Source organism: Paramormyrops kingsleyae, chromosome 4 (assembly GCF_048594095.1).
Source record: "Paramormyrops kingsleyae isolate MSU_618 chromosome 4, PKINGS_0.4, whole genome shotgun sequence".
NCBI classification, from domain to species: domain Eukaryota; kingdom Metazoa; phylum Chordata; class Actinopteri; order Osteoglossiformes; family Mormyridae; genus Paramormyrops; species Paramormyrops kingsleyae.
In genome coordinates, this window is record NC_132800.1 from 14,028,692 (window position 1) to 14,048,612 (window position 19,921).

General features: G+C 41.9%; 2 protein-coding genes across 3 annotated transcripts; one reads left to right on the forward strand and one right to left on the reverse strand.

The window, feature by feature from the left end:
- Window positions 1–561: 561 nt before the first annotated feature.
- On the forward strand, window positions 562–6,198 carry chmp4c (charged multivesicular body protein 4C). Of its 2 annotated transcripts, XM_023797310.2 has the most exons (6): window positions 562–808; window positions 985–1,105; window positions 2,752–2,929; window positions 3,240–3,348; window positions 3,477–3,600; window positions 4,329–6,198. In XM_023797310.2, exons 1-6 carry the CDS (start codon window positions 650–652, stop codon window positions 4,394–4,396), a joined length of 759 nt encoding a protein of 252 aa, XP_023653078.2. In that variant the 5' UTR covers window positions 562–649; the 3' UTR covers window positions 4,397–6,198. The 2 variants fall into 2 exon arrangements, with proteins under 2 accessions (XP_023653078.2, XP_023653076.1); XM_023797308.2 differs by lacking the exon at window positions 562–808 and having other exon boundaries at window positions 815–1,105; window positions 4,329–5,697.
- Window positions 6,199–10,357: 4,159 nt separating this feature from the next.
- Window positions 10,358–17,259, reverse strand: LOC111836234 (E3 ubiquitin/ISG15 ligase TRIM25-like). Its single transcript, XM_072710737.1, has 6 exons — window positions 16,669–17,259; window positions 15,843–15,938; window positions 15,035–15,268; window positions 12,337–12,469; window positions 11,919–11,978; window positions 10,358–11,450 (listed from the first exon to the last, which is right to left on the reverse strand). The coding sequence occupies exons 1-6, from the start codon at window positions 17,257–17,259 to the stop codon at window positions 10,939–10,941; spliced, it is 1,626 nt and encodes a 541-aa protein (XP_072566838.1). The 3' UTR covers window positions 10,358–10,938.
- Between the last annotated feature and the right edge of the window lie 2,662 nt (window positions 17,260–19,921).

The following is a 19,921-nucleotide window of genomic DNA, read 5'->3' on the forward strand; positions in this document are numbered from 1 at the left end:
TTACGGCAAATTTCTTGATGCTCGTGTGTGTCCGTGCACAAATAAAAAAATACTTTTTTGTGTTAGAAAAACTGATCCGGTTAAAAAAGATTACATTAGAAACGGTGCTCTAAATCTATCTTAAATAGCCTACTCAAAGCGATGCCGGTATCAAGATATGACCAGACGCTTGGGGGAGATTTCTGTTATCTGGGTTAATTTAAGTTGGAAGTCACGATTGTCCAATAGGAATGCTCCTTACCTAAACTCTTATTGGACAATCATGACTTCTATCTTAAATTAATCCAGCTAATTGAAAAATACTGCTTTGGGGAATACCCCTCGGGTCTCCAAATTCAAAGGACTCCTAAATTAATACAACCGATTCATAAATAAAATAGTATAGATTTTGTTTTTCTATTAGACAGGCCTATCGCATAACCATTTACTGTAGATTTTAGTATTTTAGTTTTAAATTGGTCATTTAAAGTTAGGCATATACCTTTTGGTCGAAGTGTGACCTTCCAGCCATCAGTCTACAGAATCGCGATTAATGTGGATATGTTCACGCACGCACACACACACAAAACCTGTAATTATTATCTACGTGTTTACTCAAAGTGTGTTGTTTTTACAGTCGGTTTGCTGTCTCGTAGCAGTTCAACAATTTATGGCAAACAAGCTTAAGAGCAAAACTTTAATTAGCCACCCAAATAATTGTACAATTGTACGTTTTCAGCGTGGAGGTCATTTTCATAGGCTTGACTCTGTTTACATCCACGCTTCGCCCATTCCCTCCTTCCAGGCGTCAAGTTTCAGGAAGTCACAGGTGTGTACTTATGGTCTGAAACCAGTGCTTGGGGTACTGGAACAGCAACTATTCTGGTCGCCACATTTCACCCGTTTTCAGCGCAAACGCGACGATAATTAAATTTAAAAATGAGTAAAATATCGAAGATGTTCAAAGGCGGCTCCTCAAAGCCCAAGAACGTTGCTTCTCCTCAGGAGGCTATCCATAGGCTGAGGGAGACGGAGGAGATGTTAACCAAGAAGCAGGAGTACCTGGAGAAGAAAATCGAGCAAGAAATTGCCATCGCCAAAAAGAATGGGACCAAAAATAAAAGAGGTATGCGACGTATTGAAGAACGGTAACATTGAAAAGAGCAAAAATACATGGTATCTCGCACGTATAAATGTTTCGATCCTTACCCACCAGGCCTTAGTTATTTTTCCGATTGTGGAACTGGTCGGGGAAAAGCGGGATAAAATGTGGCTTAGTTGCGCAGCATTAATAGAATGGTCGGTATGTTGTGGAGTCTAACTCTTTGTGAAGAAACAAGAACAAAGAAATCTGATATCATTCTGAGCCTAACAAGCAAAGGTTTGCACAAACATGAAACTTCCAGTTTTACAACAATGCACTCATTCGGTGTGTAGTTCACCGAAAAAAGAAAACAAATAGGAAGCGATGTACGTTAATATGCGCGTAGCACGGTTTAATGTAATAGCCTTTGGAATTGTAAACAAGACTTTAAAAACGTTTTTGTTAAGAACTCCTCACTTCTCGGTTTCATTTGAGATGTGTTTGCTATATTCGGTATATGCTTTAAGCTTGTGGCTCAGAAAAAAACTTAGTACTCGTTTGTTTTACGAATACAGCAATTTAAGGAATGTATTTTACAATAGGGCTAAAACAGCAGAGTTGCCAAACTTGAATGGTGAGAGTATCGTAGCAGAAGATGAGGCTCTGAATCACCATGTCAAAAAGTCACACTGGAATACAGCGGCACAAAGCCGGGTTTGGCCTGCGTCTGTACTGGGAACGCCTAACTATACAATCAAAATAAGTGGTTATGCTGCTTAAAATCAGCGTGTTGCTAGACTTTACTAATTAGTTCTAATTTTGATGATGGCTTATGCGAAATAACACTTTTGAGATGCCTTTGCACGGTTTTGTTTATTCTTAAGTGGGAACTAAAGGTGTAACTGCCGTTTTCTTTTAGGGTGTCTAATTAGACCAATTATTTAGCATCAGTTTCTAAATTAGGAACTTATTTGTTTTAAATTTCAGTCCCAGTACATTAAACAAACTTTATCAGTATACTATGCTGGGTAAAGATTCCCAGGTTGACCTGATTTTCCTAAGCATTTTTGTTCATGTCAGTGTTAGTAACACATGCTCTCTCTATCATAAGCCAGATGAAACCATCACAGTATTTCACAGTGAATGGCCTTGGATTACCCCAGATGTTGGTCATCCATGTTTTCCTCTTCAACCACTTTATCTGCGCTAGTTTTGATAGGGAATTCACAGTGTCCTTAGTTGAGGTCTTGTGTATATTAGACTTATATTTATCACAAAGGACATATTTCATAGGTAGTAGAGTAATCCTGTCAGTGTTGGGCCCATAAGCAACACCCGTAATCCCAGTAGTGGTAGGGACACTGGAAGCTGTAATCCCAGTAGTGGCAGGGACACTGGAAGCTGGTTGACTCTGCACTCTGACCCCAAAACGAGCTTTCAAATGCAATAAATGAAAACTAGCCTGTTTCCCCACAGGGATGAATAACTAGTGTATCATTATTTTATTGTTTTATTTTCTGTAAAGGGTTTATCATACAGTCTATCGACTTCCTTTCTTGATTTGTCATGTTATACAGTCGCTGGTCTTCAATAGCGAATCAGGGCAAGACCAAAACATGGAAACACTGTGAGGAGAACCTTAAAAGCTGAATATTCCAAGAGCTGAATACACCCAATCCCTCCCCCAGCTGCCCTCCAGGCCCTCAAGAGAAAGAAGCGTCTGGAGCAGCATCTGACGAAGATTGACGGCACACTGTCCACCATTGAGTTTCAGCGGGAGGCGCTGGAGAACGCCAACACCAACACAGAGGTGCTGAAGAACATGGGATACGCTGCCAAGGCCATGAAAGGCATTCATCAGAACATGTGAGTGGTCCAGGCTGGAGAACGTGGCAGCTCTTCTGGATCCAAACGCCCATTAGGACAGTGTTTCTCAACCCAGCCCTCAGAAACCCCCAGACTGTCCACATTGTTGCTCCCTAAAAGCTCTTAGCCAATCAAGGACTGTGGGACTGGGTTGAGAAACTCTGCATTAAAAGACCATGGCTGTAGACCCATGGAATAATGAGACATAATTAGCAGCATTAGCATCTCCATGAACCGAATGATTGTTCTGCTTACACTGATGGCCTTCTGAGTTTGCACTCAGCCAAAACCTTTTGGCCGTCTGCTCCAGGGACCTGGAGAAGATCGATTCGCTGATGCAAGACATCACAGAGCAGCAGGAGGTAGCAGAGGAGATAAGCAACGCCATCACACAGCCATTCGGGGAGGATTTTGATGAGGTGAACCAGTTTGTCATGAAGCACCTTCTGCTGCATCTGTAAATCCCCTGTGAGATGTGCTGAAACCGTCTAGATCGTAAGCAGTTTTGCACCCAAGACTTACATCTTCCATCGCTGGTGGTTTTCAGGACGAGCTTCTTGCTGAGCTAGAGCAGCTGCAGCAGGAGGACATGGAGGAGAGCATGAAGAGCATGGGCAAGCTGCCCAGCGTGCCTGCCACCTCTCTGCCCGCACTGCCGAAGCAGAAGACAGGTGAGCGTCCAAGGAGAAGCACCTACCAGCATCTCAGACACACTTCAAGGTCCGAGATGTATTGTCATATGTATTAAGCACAGGATGCACTAAAATACAATGAAATTCTCCCTGGTGTGTCTCCTCGCAGCCTGACACTTACGTGATACTAAATGTACACGATAAACAAGATAAACATAAATACAAAGTAAATAGCCAAGTAAAAGTGCCAGCAGTATGACATGTAGCACCAATAGGGTGTAGTAATAGGATGATGTAAATAACAAGGTCGACACTCCTATACACCGTAGGTGTGAGAGAACCTCAGGAACCTCACAGCTTCGTAGTGGAAGGAAACAGTTAATTAACTAGTCCTTTTATTATTGATTAAAAAGTGTGAATATTTGAGTATATTGAGAGATTAAGATCTTACATTTTGACTGTAAGTTAGCCCAATATAGTCTGATTTTCTACCAAGTATAATCTTAATCAGTTTCTCCAGCCAGTCACTGCTACATCTTCCAGCAGTCACTGCTGATGGTCCTGACTTTCGAGCTCCCTGAAATGAGAAGGGTCTAAGTGCCCCAGAGGATCCCTCTTCTGAAATAAGTAGCCGGCCTCATTACCGTCCAGGAAGGTTCGGCCAGCAGCACACAGACATGTGTAAACCACACGCGTGGTTTCGGGTGACAGTCAGCTTCAGCCGTGGACTAAAGACACCATTGTATTGTGTTGTCCTTGTTTCACAGCCACCAAGACGAAGAAGAAGGTCGAGGATGATGACGATATGGAGGCACTGGCTTCCTGGGCAACATAACATGTTTATATTCGTAGACATACGTGTACACAGGCCATGACGGTGCAGTTTGTCAGGCAGTAACTGCCGAACTGACACGTTCGTGTTTTGTGTGTTTTTTTAATTATTTGTAAAGTGTATATTTATAAATGGTCTTAAAGAGAGCATACAAAGACCCACATCCTTCCTTTATCGGCTCTTTTAGTGCTGATTCACAGTCGGAGTGGATTTCCTGCAGTGATTACAATCTCGTTGATCGTCTGTGGTGATGTAGCAGACTGTACATGCAATTGTAATGTTTTCATCCTCAGTTTTTTAGTTTGTCACTACAGCTTAGGAAGCTTTTTTGATCTATACCATGTATGTTATTGAAGTAAATTGTAGATTTTGGGTAGTCTACTTATTTTGATGAATGACCAGCTTTTAAAGTAATCAGCCTGTGAATGTGCATCTGAATATCAGTACATTTGAACTTTAGTACTGTAGCATCTTCCTGCCAAAATGCTGTCACACTCTGTATAAAGCCTCTAAGCGAGCGAGTTCCCTTAAGTGGGTACAGATGATCGAGGTGCCAGATGACCACAGTGTTTCTTGTATCTTTTTGAATATACTTTTTACCTGCTGTGGGATCGTCTGGAGCCTTTCTCGGGTAGCATAGGGAAGAAGGCTGGTCTTCACCCTGGCAGGTTGTGGCAGACGTACTAAACTATACTCTATGGGCTATTTAGGGACACCAGTTGGTCCAAATGTGTCTCTTTGGACAGAGGCAGGAAACCCATGTAACTCATGCGGACAGCACGCATTGAGCTTTGGCGCTAACATTGGGGCTGCATTGGGATGCATGTGGACACCTCTGGGGGGGGGGGGGGAATGACAGAAATCATCCCCTTTATAAACCTGCCACTCCATTCCCATACATTGTTCTGTGTAAGTGTTAGTCACAGAAAGGTAAATATACCTGTTTTTTCAGGGGTACTCAACTGGCGGACTCAAGAACAAAACTATTTAATCTGGGCAATCGTTCCCCCCCCAGCAAATATTGTCATCGGGGACCCCCTGCACCCCCTGCGCCCTCTCCATCCACCTTAAACTATTTTTTTTTCTTTGACCGCTGGCTGTCATGCTAACATACCGATGTATAGCAAGAGAATTTCTTATTGTAAACAGTGAAGCCCCAAATCGTCATGGTCTGCTTATTCATTGTTTTACATAATGTAAATGAAGCTTTGGTGTGAGGTATTGTTTGACTGTGTCTGGTATATCCTGTCAAAAAAAGATGATTTAGACAACTCCTCTTGACATATTAAACAATTTTGCTACTACATTTTATCATCTGTTAGCTTTTTGGGGCTGTGTTAGTAACCCCATCTTCTGTTATGATGTCATATACACCGAAAAGCCAAAACATGATGGCCACCTGCCCATTATGCTGTTGGTCTTCTGTGTGCCGCCAAAACAGCTGTGACCCACAGACGCATGGGTTCAACTGGACCTCTGAAGGTGTCCTGTGGTATTTGGCACCATGAGGTCAGCAGGAGATCCTTTAAGACCTCTAAGATGCGTGGTGGAGCCGCTGCAGATTGGGCTTGCTGTTCCAGCACCTCCCAGAGATGCTCTATAGCAGGGGTCACCAACCTTTTTGAAACTGAGGGCTACTTCACGGGTACTGAGCCATACGAAGGGCTACCAGCCTTCCTAAACTTATCTAAACTTAAATGCTTTTTTTTAGTTTTTTTTTTAGATATTGTCATTTTCAAATCTATATAAATGCAACTGTGATTAAAGAAGAATAGCAACAGGATAAAATAAAATTTTAGATGCTGCTCACTGGTGAGTTGTGCTATCATTGCATGTTGCTCTTCCATTTTTGCCTAGACTTCCAAAATGGCAACCCTCCCACAGCAATACATACACACTGACGTCATCATTCTACCCTTTGGCACCTAGGTCTACTAGGTCTATCCAGCATCTTCCTCCACCATCGGATCCAACTCACCACCAGGTAATGACCAGTTGACAGCTCAGCTCCTCTCTTGTCCAAAACATTCAGATGCACATCCAATGATACAATTACAAAATCGATCATCGAACTGTGGCATTGGATGCTCTGGTGCCAAGTGCACTTATGAACACCCTTATTTTCAAATGTAGTGTTCTTTATGGACAAACTGGTTAGCACAGAAGTCCAATAACTGATCACCTTCCAGGTTTCACTTTCATTACCCACGTAAGTATTTACGTCCCCTAGCAGAGCAATGGAGTCTTCACAAGGGTCACCTTCCAGCACCCCCTCCAAGCTCTTCAAGAAGGCCGGATACTCTGGACTGGTCTTTGGCCCTCATGTAGAACCACATGTAATCTGGCTGCTCACCTAGGAACAATTTGCCTTGGGAATCCCTACCAGGGGCAATTGCCCCCGACAACATAACTCCTAGGATCATAAAAACACGTAACACCTCCAACTCGATAAGGTGGTGATTCAAGAGGTGGGTAATTCAGGTCCAAAGAGTAAAAGTCCAGAACAAGATTTTGTTTCAACCAGCCAGTTGAGTATTATGTGACTGCGACTCTTTATACTCAACTGATTGGTTGAAACAAAATCTTGGTCTGGACTTTTACTCTCTGTACCTGAACTATACACCTTTAACTGAAGGGTTCTTGCAGGGTTTGAGGGGAGTAGAGCCAGTCTTTGATGTTGGCAGTGTTAGTCCTTGGGGGGCATCACGGCCATTGCTGAACCTTGGGGGACAGTACTGGCTCAGATGTACCTCTTGCCACATGGGAGCAGGACAAGGAGTCCATGGGAATGATGGGAGGGGCTTCCCACAATGAAAGGGGCTTTGCAGGTGCAATGTTTCTGGAAAATGTCCTTAATGCAGGGGAAGAGGTTCTGATGATAGTTTTTCTGCTGTATACAGAATCTGCTGCAGGGACTTTGCAGTTCCTAAACCAGACAGTGATGCAGCTGGTCAGAACATTCTCTATGGTGCCCCTGTAGAACATGGTGAGGATGGGGTGTGGAAGTCTTGCACACCACAGCTACTTTAGGAGGTGGAGATGCTGCTGTGACTAGGGTAGTGGTGTTGATAGCAGATACACTGCTGGTCGGTACGGCAGTAGACCTCCAGGGGTTTGTCACGGTGGGAACAGACCTTGTCCTGCAGATGTCCAGTGGCATCAGTCAGCTTGTGCTTCTTAAAAGCTGGAAACTTATAGTGAGGCTGGAGGTGAGTTTCACAGTAAGAGGCCAGACACACCAGGCAGGACTTGACAGCTTTGTGTTTTCTCCCAGTACAGGCGTCACACTCCATATCTCCAGGTCCAGCATAATGGTCAGCAGGAGTAGCTGCTTATATTCCTGACTTCCTCAGCTTCTCCACTGCTTCAGCCTTTTCCAGGCAGGTTTATTACAGCTCTGATTGTTTTGAACTTCATAATTGGATATAGGCATTTTCAGGTATGGAACTATTCTAAAGTCATTTTATAACCTGTCACTGTTGTCTCATTTCATTTCTCTGTTCTGTACTCTCATGGCTAAAGGCTAAATTTACAGGTTATTAGGTTTACAGTCCGCAGATCCAGAGGAAGATACATTCAACACATGCTGACTATTAAACCTCCATCCATGTTTGATAACCACTTTGTACAGTGCAGGGAGGCTTTCCCAGGAAGCACAGGGTACAGTTAAATCTATAGGCTTATAATTGCAAAATGGAGAATGATGAGTCAGAAAACGTAAACTGCTGAAAAGCTATAGTTTATTAATTCATTGTTTTTCAAAATTCTGAGTAGAATACATAATTGATTTAAAAACATCAGGATTATTCAATGAAAACAATCATCATTCTTTTTCCATGCAGGTTATTATTGCTGAATTTATATTAATTTAAAACTCTATAAATCACTGTATGATTTAATATTTCATAATTTGACAAAATCATTTTCATTTGAAGGAAGGAAGTATTATTTTAAACAATTTCTGACCATAACCTCTTCTTATTATTTAAAAAAGTCAAACCAATAGAATGGAATAGAATAGAGTAGAATAGAATAGAATAGAATAGAATAGAATAGTAATAGGCTATTCCCCCCCATAGGGAAATTGTCTTTTCTCCTGCCCCATCTTGCTCTCCTTGACACAATCAGACTGTCAGGATCAGTCCCTGCCTTGTCTGTTCTTTCTCTCTTTGGCTAGCGGCTGGCTTCCCTACCGTCATGGGTTTAAAAATCTCTGTGTTAGATACACATTTGTTATGTTCAAGTATTTGCTGCATTGTTTCTGGTTTTCGTGCTTTTGTTCTTAATGATCCCTGCTTGTATCTAGTTCTATAGTTATGTCTTGTCACCTTTGTTCCCAGTATCTCCTGTGTAGCCCAAGTCCCTAGTGATCAGTTGAGTAATAATGACCCTCATCTGTTCCTTGTAGCTCCAAGTCTGTAGTCTTTGGTTGACTGTAATGAGTTGCACCTGTTTAGCCACACTGTGGATGGTCATTTACCATGGCCTGTCATGACAGAGAGAGATATACAAACGAGAGCAAGCCCGGGGCGGTCATCGCACAGGGTCCTAAAATATTACATAATAACTGGAGTGGAAATGTCTTAATTTTTATCTTGGTTTTATTTACACCTGTAAATAACCCAGATGTATACTTTATAAGAAATCTGTATACCTGTATTTTTTAATATTCATTTTTTTCTTTGTCATTTCCACCTTTCCACATGAAAGGCCAGGAGGCAGCGGGAGAGAGAAAGAGAAGCTTCTCTAGCAGAAGAAAACGAAAGACAATAAAACACACTCCACCTCATACAGGGAGAGAGAAGCGTGTGTGTGAACAGACTCACATTGTAAGAATTCTGCTCTGGTCCTGGGCACTAATACCGGTAGGATGGTGTCTTTGGTAACTGGAAGGAGTCCGATCTGCCCCCACTATTGAATGTTTTAAGTCGAAGCTGAAAACTCATTTATTTGCTGAGACATTTGTGTTTTTCATTACAATTTTTGTAACTGTAATGTCCGTTTTACTTTGTTTTATTTATGTTTTAAGCCATTTGCTTTTCCCCTCGCTTTTTATGCAATCAATTTTATTGTTGTAAAGCACTTTGATCAATCACTGGTTGTTTTTAACCGTGCAATATAAACAGAAATGACTTGACTTTTACTAGAAATATTAAATACACCAAATTTAAAGTGACATGTTTCTTTGTTGCTTTTTGCTGGGATCTGGGGCCTGTACTACGAAGCGGGGTTACTTGCTTATCGGGTAACTTGTCAGATTTAAGGTAGTCTGGGCAAAATGTTAGTGAATGAATATGAAGTCCATTTAAACTGTGGTACCTTAAATCCAACAAGTTACCCCGATAAGCCAGTAACCCTGCTTGGTAGTACAGGCCACTGATGATACTTAGCTGTTCATTTGTATCGCCCAGTTTAACTGGAGTTCCTATTAACCTGTAAACATATGGCAAACTATGCAGTATTAGGAACGTGTGTCTAGTGTAACAATTTAATGAAAATCCAGGATTGAAAATCTCAGTAAATGTGGTCTGGACTCTGTGCCTGGGCAAATAATAATAATAATAATAATAATAATAATAATAATAATAATAATAATAATAATAATAATAATGATGATGATGTGTGTATATAGGGTGGCATGGTGTTTCAGTTGGCCGCACAGTGGCTTCACACCCCCCGGACTGTGGGTTTGACTCCCACCCCAGGCTCTGTGTGTGTGGAGTTTGCATGCTCTGCCCCGTGTCTGTATGGGTGTCCTCCAGGTGAACTGGTGTCTGTATGGGTGTGTTCTAGGTGAACTGGTGTCTGTATGGGTGTCCTCCAGGTGAACTGGTGTCTGTATGGGTGTCCTCCAGGTGAACTGGTGTCTGTATGGGTGTGTTCTAGGTGAACTGGTGTCTGTATGGGTGTCCTCCAGGTGAACTGGCGTCTGTATGGGTGTCCTCCAGGTGAACTGGTGTCTGTATGGGTGTGTTCTAGGTGAACTGGCGTCTGCATGGGTGTCCTCCAGGTGAACTGGCGTCTGCATGGGTGTCCTCCAGGTGAACTGGCGTCTGCATGGGTGTCCTCCAGGTGAACTGGTGTCTGTATGGGTGTGTTCTAGGTGAACTGGCGTCTGTATGGGTGTGTTCTAGGTGAACTGGTGTCTGTATGGGTGTCCTCCAGGTGAACTGGTGTCTGTATGGGTGTGTTCTAGGTGAATTGGCGTCTGCATGGGTGTCCTCCAGGTGAACTGGTGTCTGTAACTTGTCCCCAGTGTGTGATGATGTGTGAATGGTTACTCTGTGATGGACTGGTTGGACCTGAGAACATAACAGTCTTTTGACTGTCACATGACCTTTTCTCTGTAGCAAAGTCTGGAATTCATCTTTTTATTTTGTACCGAAGTTAAAGTTTTAGTAAAGATTAAGAAATCTCATAACTGGGATAACATAGAGGTCCGTCCTGAATTTCACAGTTGACAGCGGACAGGTCACAAACCGTTGTCATAGTTTCCAGTATTAATTATTTTTTTAGATACATTTAATAGCCTTATAACAAAGTCATCACAATCTGGCTTCACTGTTATAAAGAACAACCCCAGGATAGATGGGCTCAGTGAACGTGGTCTGGACCCTGTGCAGGAGGGTCACTGTGTCAGAGACGGCGTAGAAGGACAGCGTTCCTGCCCCGTGATCCAGGTACACTCCTATCCTGGAGGAGGGGGGGCCAGATACTACAGTTTTCACAGCATTATGCCAGAATGAGTAACTGAAGGCTGAGCAGGACAAACACCAGGACTTGTCATTGTATCCAAGCCTGCTGGCCACACCCGCTACTTTCCGGTTGATTCCTTTGTATGCGACCGCTATACCGATCACAGTCCCACTCCACTCAACCTCCCAGTAGCAGAGCCCAGTCAGATTCTCTCTACACAGCACTTGGCAGGTTAAGTCAAACCTCTCCTGGTGATCAGGATGTGACTGTGTCTCTCTCTTCCATGTCACCACTCTGTTATCTTCAGACAGACAGAGCTGTTTGTTTGCTGTGTTGCGGTCCAGACTGAGCCAACAGGAATCTGATGAAGAGAAAGTGATGTTTTGCTCTCATTCACTCATTATATTAAAAATGAGTGTGCACTTTTTAAAAATCATTTTTATTGTTTTGAAACTTAGAGTTCATTTATTTGTTATTTAAATTGTTTTTATTTTATTTAAAGATTTTAATGTGTTTGATTTTTGGAAAATCCAATTTAGAAGGTTATATTTGTTTATATCATCACTGAAAATTCCTGTAATAAATGTTTACCTGTTTATTTTTATGTGGAAATATTCTCCATACAGTTACCTCAGAGAACAATATGATAAGCAAAATGCACTGCAAGCAGATTCAAAAGTTCCTGACATAAACAGCTCATGTAAATGTGAGAGGGCAGGAGGTAGCGGGAGAGAGAAAGAGAAGCTCATCTCGCAGAAGAAAACGAAAGACAAAAAAACACATTCCACCTCATACAGGGAGAGAGGAGCGTGTGTGTGAACAGACTCACATTGTAAGAATTCTGCTCTGGTCCTGGGCACTAATGGCGGTAGGAGGGTGTCTTTGGTATCTAGAAGGAGACAGAGAGAAACAGGGAAGGAATTTACTTGTGGGAGATGGACTTCACTCACTGTGGAGACAACATCAGTAGGGTATTATGATTATGAGGGACAATAACAGGCAATTTCACAAACTGCAAATCATTGTAAGTTACACTTAATACAGGTTTTTGGATACTATAATGTAGAAGAAACATGATATATGTGATCTGGGTTTTGCAGCTTGTAGAATGTGGTTCACCAGTCTTCACAAGGATTTAAACTTATTTTAAACTGAATCTGACTTAATAAAATGTGAGGCTGTACTGCCTGCTCTCTCTGTATCTGTACTGAACATGAACAGGCTGGTAAATGCATATATTTACTAACCTGTACAAGCATTTTCCAGTTGATCCTTCATATCTGAAACCACTTTCCTTGCCTTCCAAAAATAGCAGGGTAGAAAAGAAGAGAATCTGCGTCCAATCAGTACTTCAGGGACGACAGGAATACCCTGGAACCTCTACAGACACACAATGTACAATGTGTATCGTCATCAAAATAAAAGCCACTAATTTCTAACAGACTAAAATCAAATTGAATAAACACAAATGAAACATATCCATCTAAAACTTTGAATTTTACATGTATTTCTTTAGCATGTGCTGTTTACAAAGCAGTATCCACATGAGAAAAGCTTGGGGTCAGACTGTCCCCGGAGCAGCTGGGGTCTTGAACAGGGAACCAGCAGTGATATGATGACTCTGTCAGCCAGGGGACCTGAAGCCATGACCTTCTGGAAACAGGCAGGGATTTCTAACCAGCTGAGCTACAACACCCCCTCCCCCACCACCACTCCAAATTTCAGCCCTCTAGCTTGCAGGGCTCAGGGTTGAGGAGCCTTGATGTGCTCTTCAGCCCTAGAGTTGACCATCCCCTCAGTCAGTGCGGCCACTCACCAAAACACCTGCTGGTTTGATATGAAGAAGGCATAATTTTAATGGACGTATAGAGGGAATTGAAGAGCAGACTATCTAGTTTCGGAGACATTTGGAGGCATCTTCCTATGGAATCAGATTTGTGGCAATATTATCAAGCAAATCTTTTTCGACATCAAGCAAAAACAAGGCTTCGAGAAGAAAAACTGAAGCAAAAGAAATGTCATCTCAAAAGTAAATTTTTTAAAAAAGTTTTGCTTTATAATATTGGCACAAATCGGATTCCATATCTTCCTACGTCAATCCTACACGGAGTTACGGACTGTCAAATGACAGGTGGGGTTCGTTCTTAAATTGACTTCCGACTCGACTTGCCTCTCGTTATTTTTTTACTTGGACTTGAGTCGTTGATAGCGACTGGTGAACAATAAGAGTCTATAAGGTTCTGTTGAAATTTCTTCACATGCAAAGCATTGAGTGTACAGCACTGGCCAAACCGTAAAGGTGTTAAACACATCACGATGTGTGGCTGTGCTCAGGGCATAGGAACTGGAGCCGGAGAAACGTGACGCCGGGCGGTATCAACAAACAACACGTGTTTGTTTTGCCACTAGTTCGAATTGCAGACTCGATATGACAAAGAGCGGGATATTCCTATTGTTATTCACAGTGTTATTTTACATTAAATTGCACCGCTTAGAGATAGACGTAGGCCTAGCTTCTGTGTCGTAAATTATATATAGTCTACATCGTGTTGTTATACAGTGACACCGATCGGCATGGATTGCCCTGAATCTGAGAATTTAGCAGGTACGTCCCTAAAACATAATATAACAGGTATATCCCAAAAACGTTTCTGACATCATTACAAGTCAAGCTGTATTTTCTTCCAACTTAAAACGTGCCTGCGCCTTTTCATTGTGCCCTCGTACGGCGCGCAGCGTTATGTCTTAAATTATTCGGACTTCCATCATAAATTAAAAACATAATGCCGGCAAATAATTGGATCGAACACGACGAACAGTAATATCACTGACCGCTCTTCTGTGACTAAAGGAGCAGTATGACTGCACACATTAAAATTTCTTTTTAACATAGAGTTCGCGGTGTTACTTGCATAATCATTTATTTACTTGCACACATGAGCTGAGAGACAAATCAGTTTTATTCATTAACTGGAGTCTTAATTTTAAAACAATGGGTAAAAATGAAAATCGCGGTTTACTTTAACGTGCTTTTACATTAACTGGCCGACAAATGGGGTCTGGATTATACTCATTCATTAGCCGATCACATCACTTTACCATGGCTGAGGGCGGAGTCCGGCTTGGTTTGGTCTGGCTGCCTCATACATAGGAAGCTTCTTTTCTGTTAATCCTATCGGGAAAAGTTTCAGTTGTGTGTGTGTGTGTGTGTGTGTGTGTACATAGCTTATTGTTGTTGCCAAGTTTGGACACTCTTTGGGCTATGTCTGTAACTGTTCACACTAATTAAAGTTTACTTGTTCTGCTCAAGAGATGTCTTCATCATAATGTTATTTTTGAGACAGTATTAGTTTTAAAATGTACATTGATAAGTATAAAAATGTTATTGCTACAAAGCCATTTGAAATAGTGATTTCTCTGAAAATGTATATAAGCCTAAGGAACTATGAGACAAGAAGTTTTTGAGCTGTTCAAGTGGTGATTCCGCTTTAGTCACATCAGTTAGTAATAGAAAAAAAATCAAATAGATGGTTACATTTTTGATAAATAGTAATGTGACATTGGAACCACATTGGAGACTTGATTCGGACTCTAAGTCAGAAACTTAGACAGAGACTTGACTCTCCATTTTTGTGACTTGCGAACATCTCTGCTTCAGAATATTTGATCTTTTGTTTAGTTTCACATTTGTATTGTGTCTCGTTAAGCTGTGAAAAATTGTTGCTCTTATGCTTGGCCGTTTGAGTCAGTGTGCTTCTGAAGGAACAGACTGATATAGAATATAAGTATGTGAAACATATTTCGGTATTTTCAAAATACTGTTGTTTATTTTGATACTTTGCTTGGTGGCAATATTTTGCAGTTTGATACACTTATAAATAGAGTATTTTGTATCAAAATACATTTTGATGTATTTTTGCAAATCTCCAGTCAAAGTTATGTTACCTGGAGGAAATGGATGTGATCCTGTATGCGTGAAAGCTGCTCCATCTCAGAGTGTCTCCTCTTCAGTTCATTAATCTCCTGCTCCACTCTCTCCATGTAGTCTTCAACCTGACTCACTGCAGCCTTCTCCTGATCTCTGATCAGCTCTGTTACCTTAGACCGTGTTCTCTCAATGGAGCTTATCATCTCAGTGAAGATCCTCTCACTGACCTCCACTGTTGACTGTGCTGAGGTCTGTTGGTGACACAGGGAGCAGAGGACGGTAAATTACAATTGGCCCCTTTTCAGACTCCAGAGAGCCTCATTGTACAATAGTGATGTGAGCTGACAGGAGGTATAAAAACAGCACAGGGCTGGGGTTTGGAGCGTCACGATGCTGGATGCCTCAGGTACTGAAACCCAGCCAGCACTGATTGGAAATGATCCCTCATTAAGCTCATACACTGTCAGCTGCAGGGATTTGGCAGAGACTGGTGGCTGTATGGGGCAGGTTGGTTGTCACCATTGGGTCTGAGTTTAATATGTGACTTTTTGGGATTGATATCTGTTACACTGGTGTATGAAACTTTGCTATTTGTTAGGAAGAATATTATTTAAAGGACATTTGAGAAAGACCTTCCATTTAGATTAACCCCCCTGTTCAGCGCCTTTGTCCCTCCCCTGTGGGAAATCCCTGACTCATTATAACTCACAGTGAATTTAATTTACCATAAACCACTCAAGTCACCCATCTGTGGAAGAACCTCAATTCACACCTGAAATGCTTCTTACAAGCCAGCTGTTATCTTCTCTTCAGGTTCATACTCACTGTGATTGAGTCCACAGCCTCTCTCAGCTCCTGCAGCTCCTTCTCTTTCACTTCAATTCTCTGCTGAAATTCCATCTGGGTTTCACCCATATCTTTCTACATGTAGCAAAAAGATGATGAAATGAGTTTGTTTTATTGAAGGTGATCATATTCTTTAATCATCCACTGCAGGATGGAGCCCAGCCTTGTGCCCTATGCTGCCTGGGAAAGGCTCCAGGTCCCCATGACCCTGACCGGGATAAATGGTTAGGAGATTCTCCTCTGCCCTCTCTCATTAACAAGGTGTCTTCTATCACAGACCTGCCACAGTCTGGCTGTTTTATGTTTACTGCACCATCCTCAGTAAACTCTACACACTGTAGTGTGTGAAAATCCCAGGATGGTGGCGATTTCTGAGATGCTGGAAGCACCATGTTTGACGCTAACAATCGCATCATATTTAAAACCTCTTAGCTCACACATCTCAGCCATTCAGATGCTCAGCCAGATAATAAGTGATCCTCTTCACCCTGTTTGCTTGCTGCATGCATTCAACTGTAGTCACACGATTCACTGTTTGATGGAGTTTTCGGTAGAAAATTTGAACTTTTTATACTTTATAGTAACATCATGACCCAGGTTTGCCCCATTTAGAATGCAGACTCTGATATAAGTTAAGGTGCTAAAATTTCTCTTTAATCAGTTATAGGATATATTCAGTAACACATTTCTTTAACGAACCAGACTTGATCTCTGCATCTTTAAAGCAGAAATGCTCACGAGTTAAGACAAAAAAGTTATAACTTAGTAAAATTCATAATTTATATTAGAGAGTTTCTGGCCTGACCTGTATCTCCGCCCTTTCTGCAGCAGCTGCGATTGTATCATGGTCTCTGTGTTCAAACGTCTTACAGGAATAACAGATGCACTGCTGGTCGGTACGGCAGTAGCTCTCCAGGGGTTTGTCATGGAGGGAACAGACCTTGTCGGGCAGATGTCCAGTAGGATCAGCCAGCTTGTGCTTCTGAAAAGCTGGAGACTCATAGTGAGGCTGGAGGTGAGTTTCACAGTAAGAGGCCAGACACACCAGGCAGAACTTGACTGCTCTGCATTTTCTCCCAGTACAGAAATCACACTCCACATCTCCAGGTCCAGCATAATGGTCAGCAGGAGTAGCTGCTTGTAGTCCAGTCTTCTTCAGATTCCTCACCACTTCAGCCAGGATGGTGTTTCTGCCCAGAACAGGTCTGGGTGTGAAGGTCTCTCTGCACTGGGGGCAGCTGTAAACTTCAAGATAATCCTCCTGATCCCAGTAGCTCTTAATGCATCTCATACAGTAACTGTGACTACAGGGAATAGTCACCGGATCCTTCAGTAGATCCAGACAGATCGAACAGCTTAACTGGTTCTGATTCCCTGTGATACTGGCTTCTGCCATTTTACCACGAACACTGATAGGATTCAGTTTAGTTTTCTCTCAGTTTTCTGTGTGTGAGAGTGGGAGGAGCTTCCTGCTTCTCATGCTGCAGTAGGTGTGGTTTTAGACTGAGGCCAGACTGAGAAGAGCAGTTAGATCAAACTCCACCTTCGTGTCTTAGGAAGGAGAGTCAAGTGACCAGGTTCAGAATGACTATTAATTTTCCACCAGAAAGCTTCCCAGGATGTAACTATGTAAATTTATTTTAGGTACTACTAACTTAAAATATCAACTACACACCTAAAGTAGCAAGACCAGCTTCAGTTAAGCCCAGAAAAAGAATGATAAAATACTGGATAAAATATCCAACAAATTTCAATAATCCCCTTATGAAGTATACAGTTATGGGACAGCACATTATAGGAAGCACAGGGCACAGGGCAGGGACACCCTGGATGGGATGCCAGTCCATCACTGGGCACAGGGCAGGGACACCCTGGATGGGATGCCAGTCCATCACTGGGCACAGGGCAGGGACACCCTGGATGGGATGCCAGTCCATCACTGGGCACAGGGCATGGACACCCTGGATGGAATGCCAATCCATCACTGGGCCAAACACTCACTCACATGCTGAGGACAATTTAGATACTAATTCACCAAACTGCATGATCTTGGACTGGGGGAGGAAACATGAGGAAACTCACAGGAACACGGGGAGAACATGGAAGCTGTACGTGCAGAACCAGGAGTGGGAACCAGACCCACAAGCCTCCAGGTGTGGCTACAGCGCCACCTACCAAGTCACAGTGCTGTCTGACAGTGCACATGGTTTCAGGAAGGCACCACCTGTGTGCACCTGCAAGCAGTACACTCTCCCGTCACCTGGAGGCGCTGTTTCTCATTTACTTGTTGCCACCAATAATAATAAGTCGAGACAGGAGGTGTAGTTTGTATGGAATTTGTCCTACAGCGTTGAAGCTTTCGGGTCACGGCGCGCATTTGGACAATAAATCATCTGGACATTAAATCTTCAGTAACATGCAAAGAAATAACACAGCATGTCCTGGAGGAGCTGTACTGTGTGCTGCTGCCCTCCATATGAGTGCTGGACTTCACTGCACTGTAGGTATTCCAGTGAATGCTGCTATTTCACTGTGTTTCTGTACCTGTACATATTTCACTTATTTGGGCCGGGATTTGATCGTGTCGTGGTATTTTACATACAACTTGTCCTTTCTATGTAAGCCTATATGCATATAGTCTGCGCTACCAAATAAGGACGTGCACAGAGCCCAATAATTGTATTTGCATCTCTATTTGCTAAGGCAGCAAAATTATTTGTATTTTTATTTGAATAAAAGTGGAAATAGGTGTACAATCCAGTTTTTGTTTTTACTTCACTTCTAATTTTTGAATATTAAACTGTTAATATTTGTTATTCAATAATGTGTTATTCATAAACCAATATTACATTTAAGTATTTGTAATTATTTTAATGAACATTTATAACCAAAAACATAATCGAAAAGAAAATCATAATAATAAAAAAATAACACTTGGTTCTTAATCCACACTCAAACCAATAGATTGAACTCTAAACCAGGGTTTCCCAAACCTTTTCGCCTGGGGACCCAAAAGGAAGATTTGTCGTTTGCCTGGGACCCTAACCCATAATTTATGATGAAATACCATTACATGTTAACGATATAAAAACAAAACAAAAAACGCACAAAGAACCAAAAGTTGAAGTATACAAACAATATTCTTTAAATATTTTCTTTAAAAAATGGTTTTAGTTTTATTATTTATATCTGTATTGCTGTTTATGACAATTAAAGCTCCCCAACAAAGACCCCTCCTTCATTTTAGGTAAAACAAAATGGTGGGTAGTATGGTGGTGCAGTGTTTTTGCGCTGTTGTGTCGCAGGTCTGGGATCTGGGTTTGAACCCCTGTCTGGGTTCCATGTGTGTGGAGTTTGCATGTTCTCCCCATGTCATCATGGGTACTCTGGTTTCCCCCCACAGTCCAAAGAGGCTAATTGGGGTTACTAAATTGCCTGTAGGTGTGAATGGTGTGTGAGTGTGCCCTGTGATGGGTTGGCCCCCCATCCTGGCTGTTGAATTGGCTCTGGACTCCCCATGACCCAATAGGATAAATGGCTGGATGAATGGTTTTGATCCGTCATATTTGAATATATATCATAAATTCCTGTAGTGTTTTTCATGTTGCTATCGGTATGAAAAGTCCTTAAGACACACAGACACATACAGTTAATGTATCATTGACACTAACTTAACCCTGAACTTTATCTTCCACTTTCAAAACCTTGTCTCTAAGTTATCCTCTTCTAACTGGAAAATAACTCTTTTGTCAGCATTCTAAAACGCTTAATGTGAAAAAGCTTAATGTGGTTTAATGTATCAACACAGCGACCAATAATCGCCAAATTTCCCACAGACATATCTGGTCATAAAGACTTTTCTTTCAAATCCAAAATATTAGGAATATGCACTTCATCTCACATTAAGCCTTTTCCACTGACGCCCGCTGTAAGGCAAAAGAAAGCATAAAAAAAGACAATAATAAATAAATGTAATGGACTGTAAGGTTCACATATTTAGTTTTTTAAATTATTATTAGCAGACGCTCTCTTCTGACTACAGGAACCTCTATGTAGGA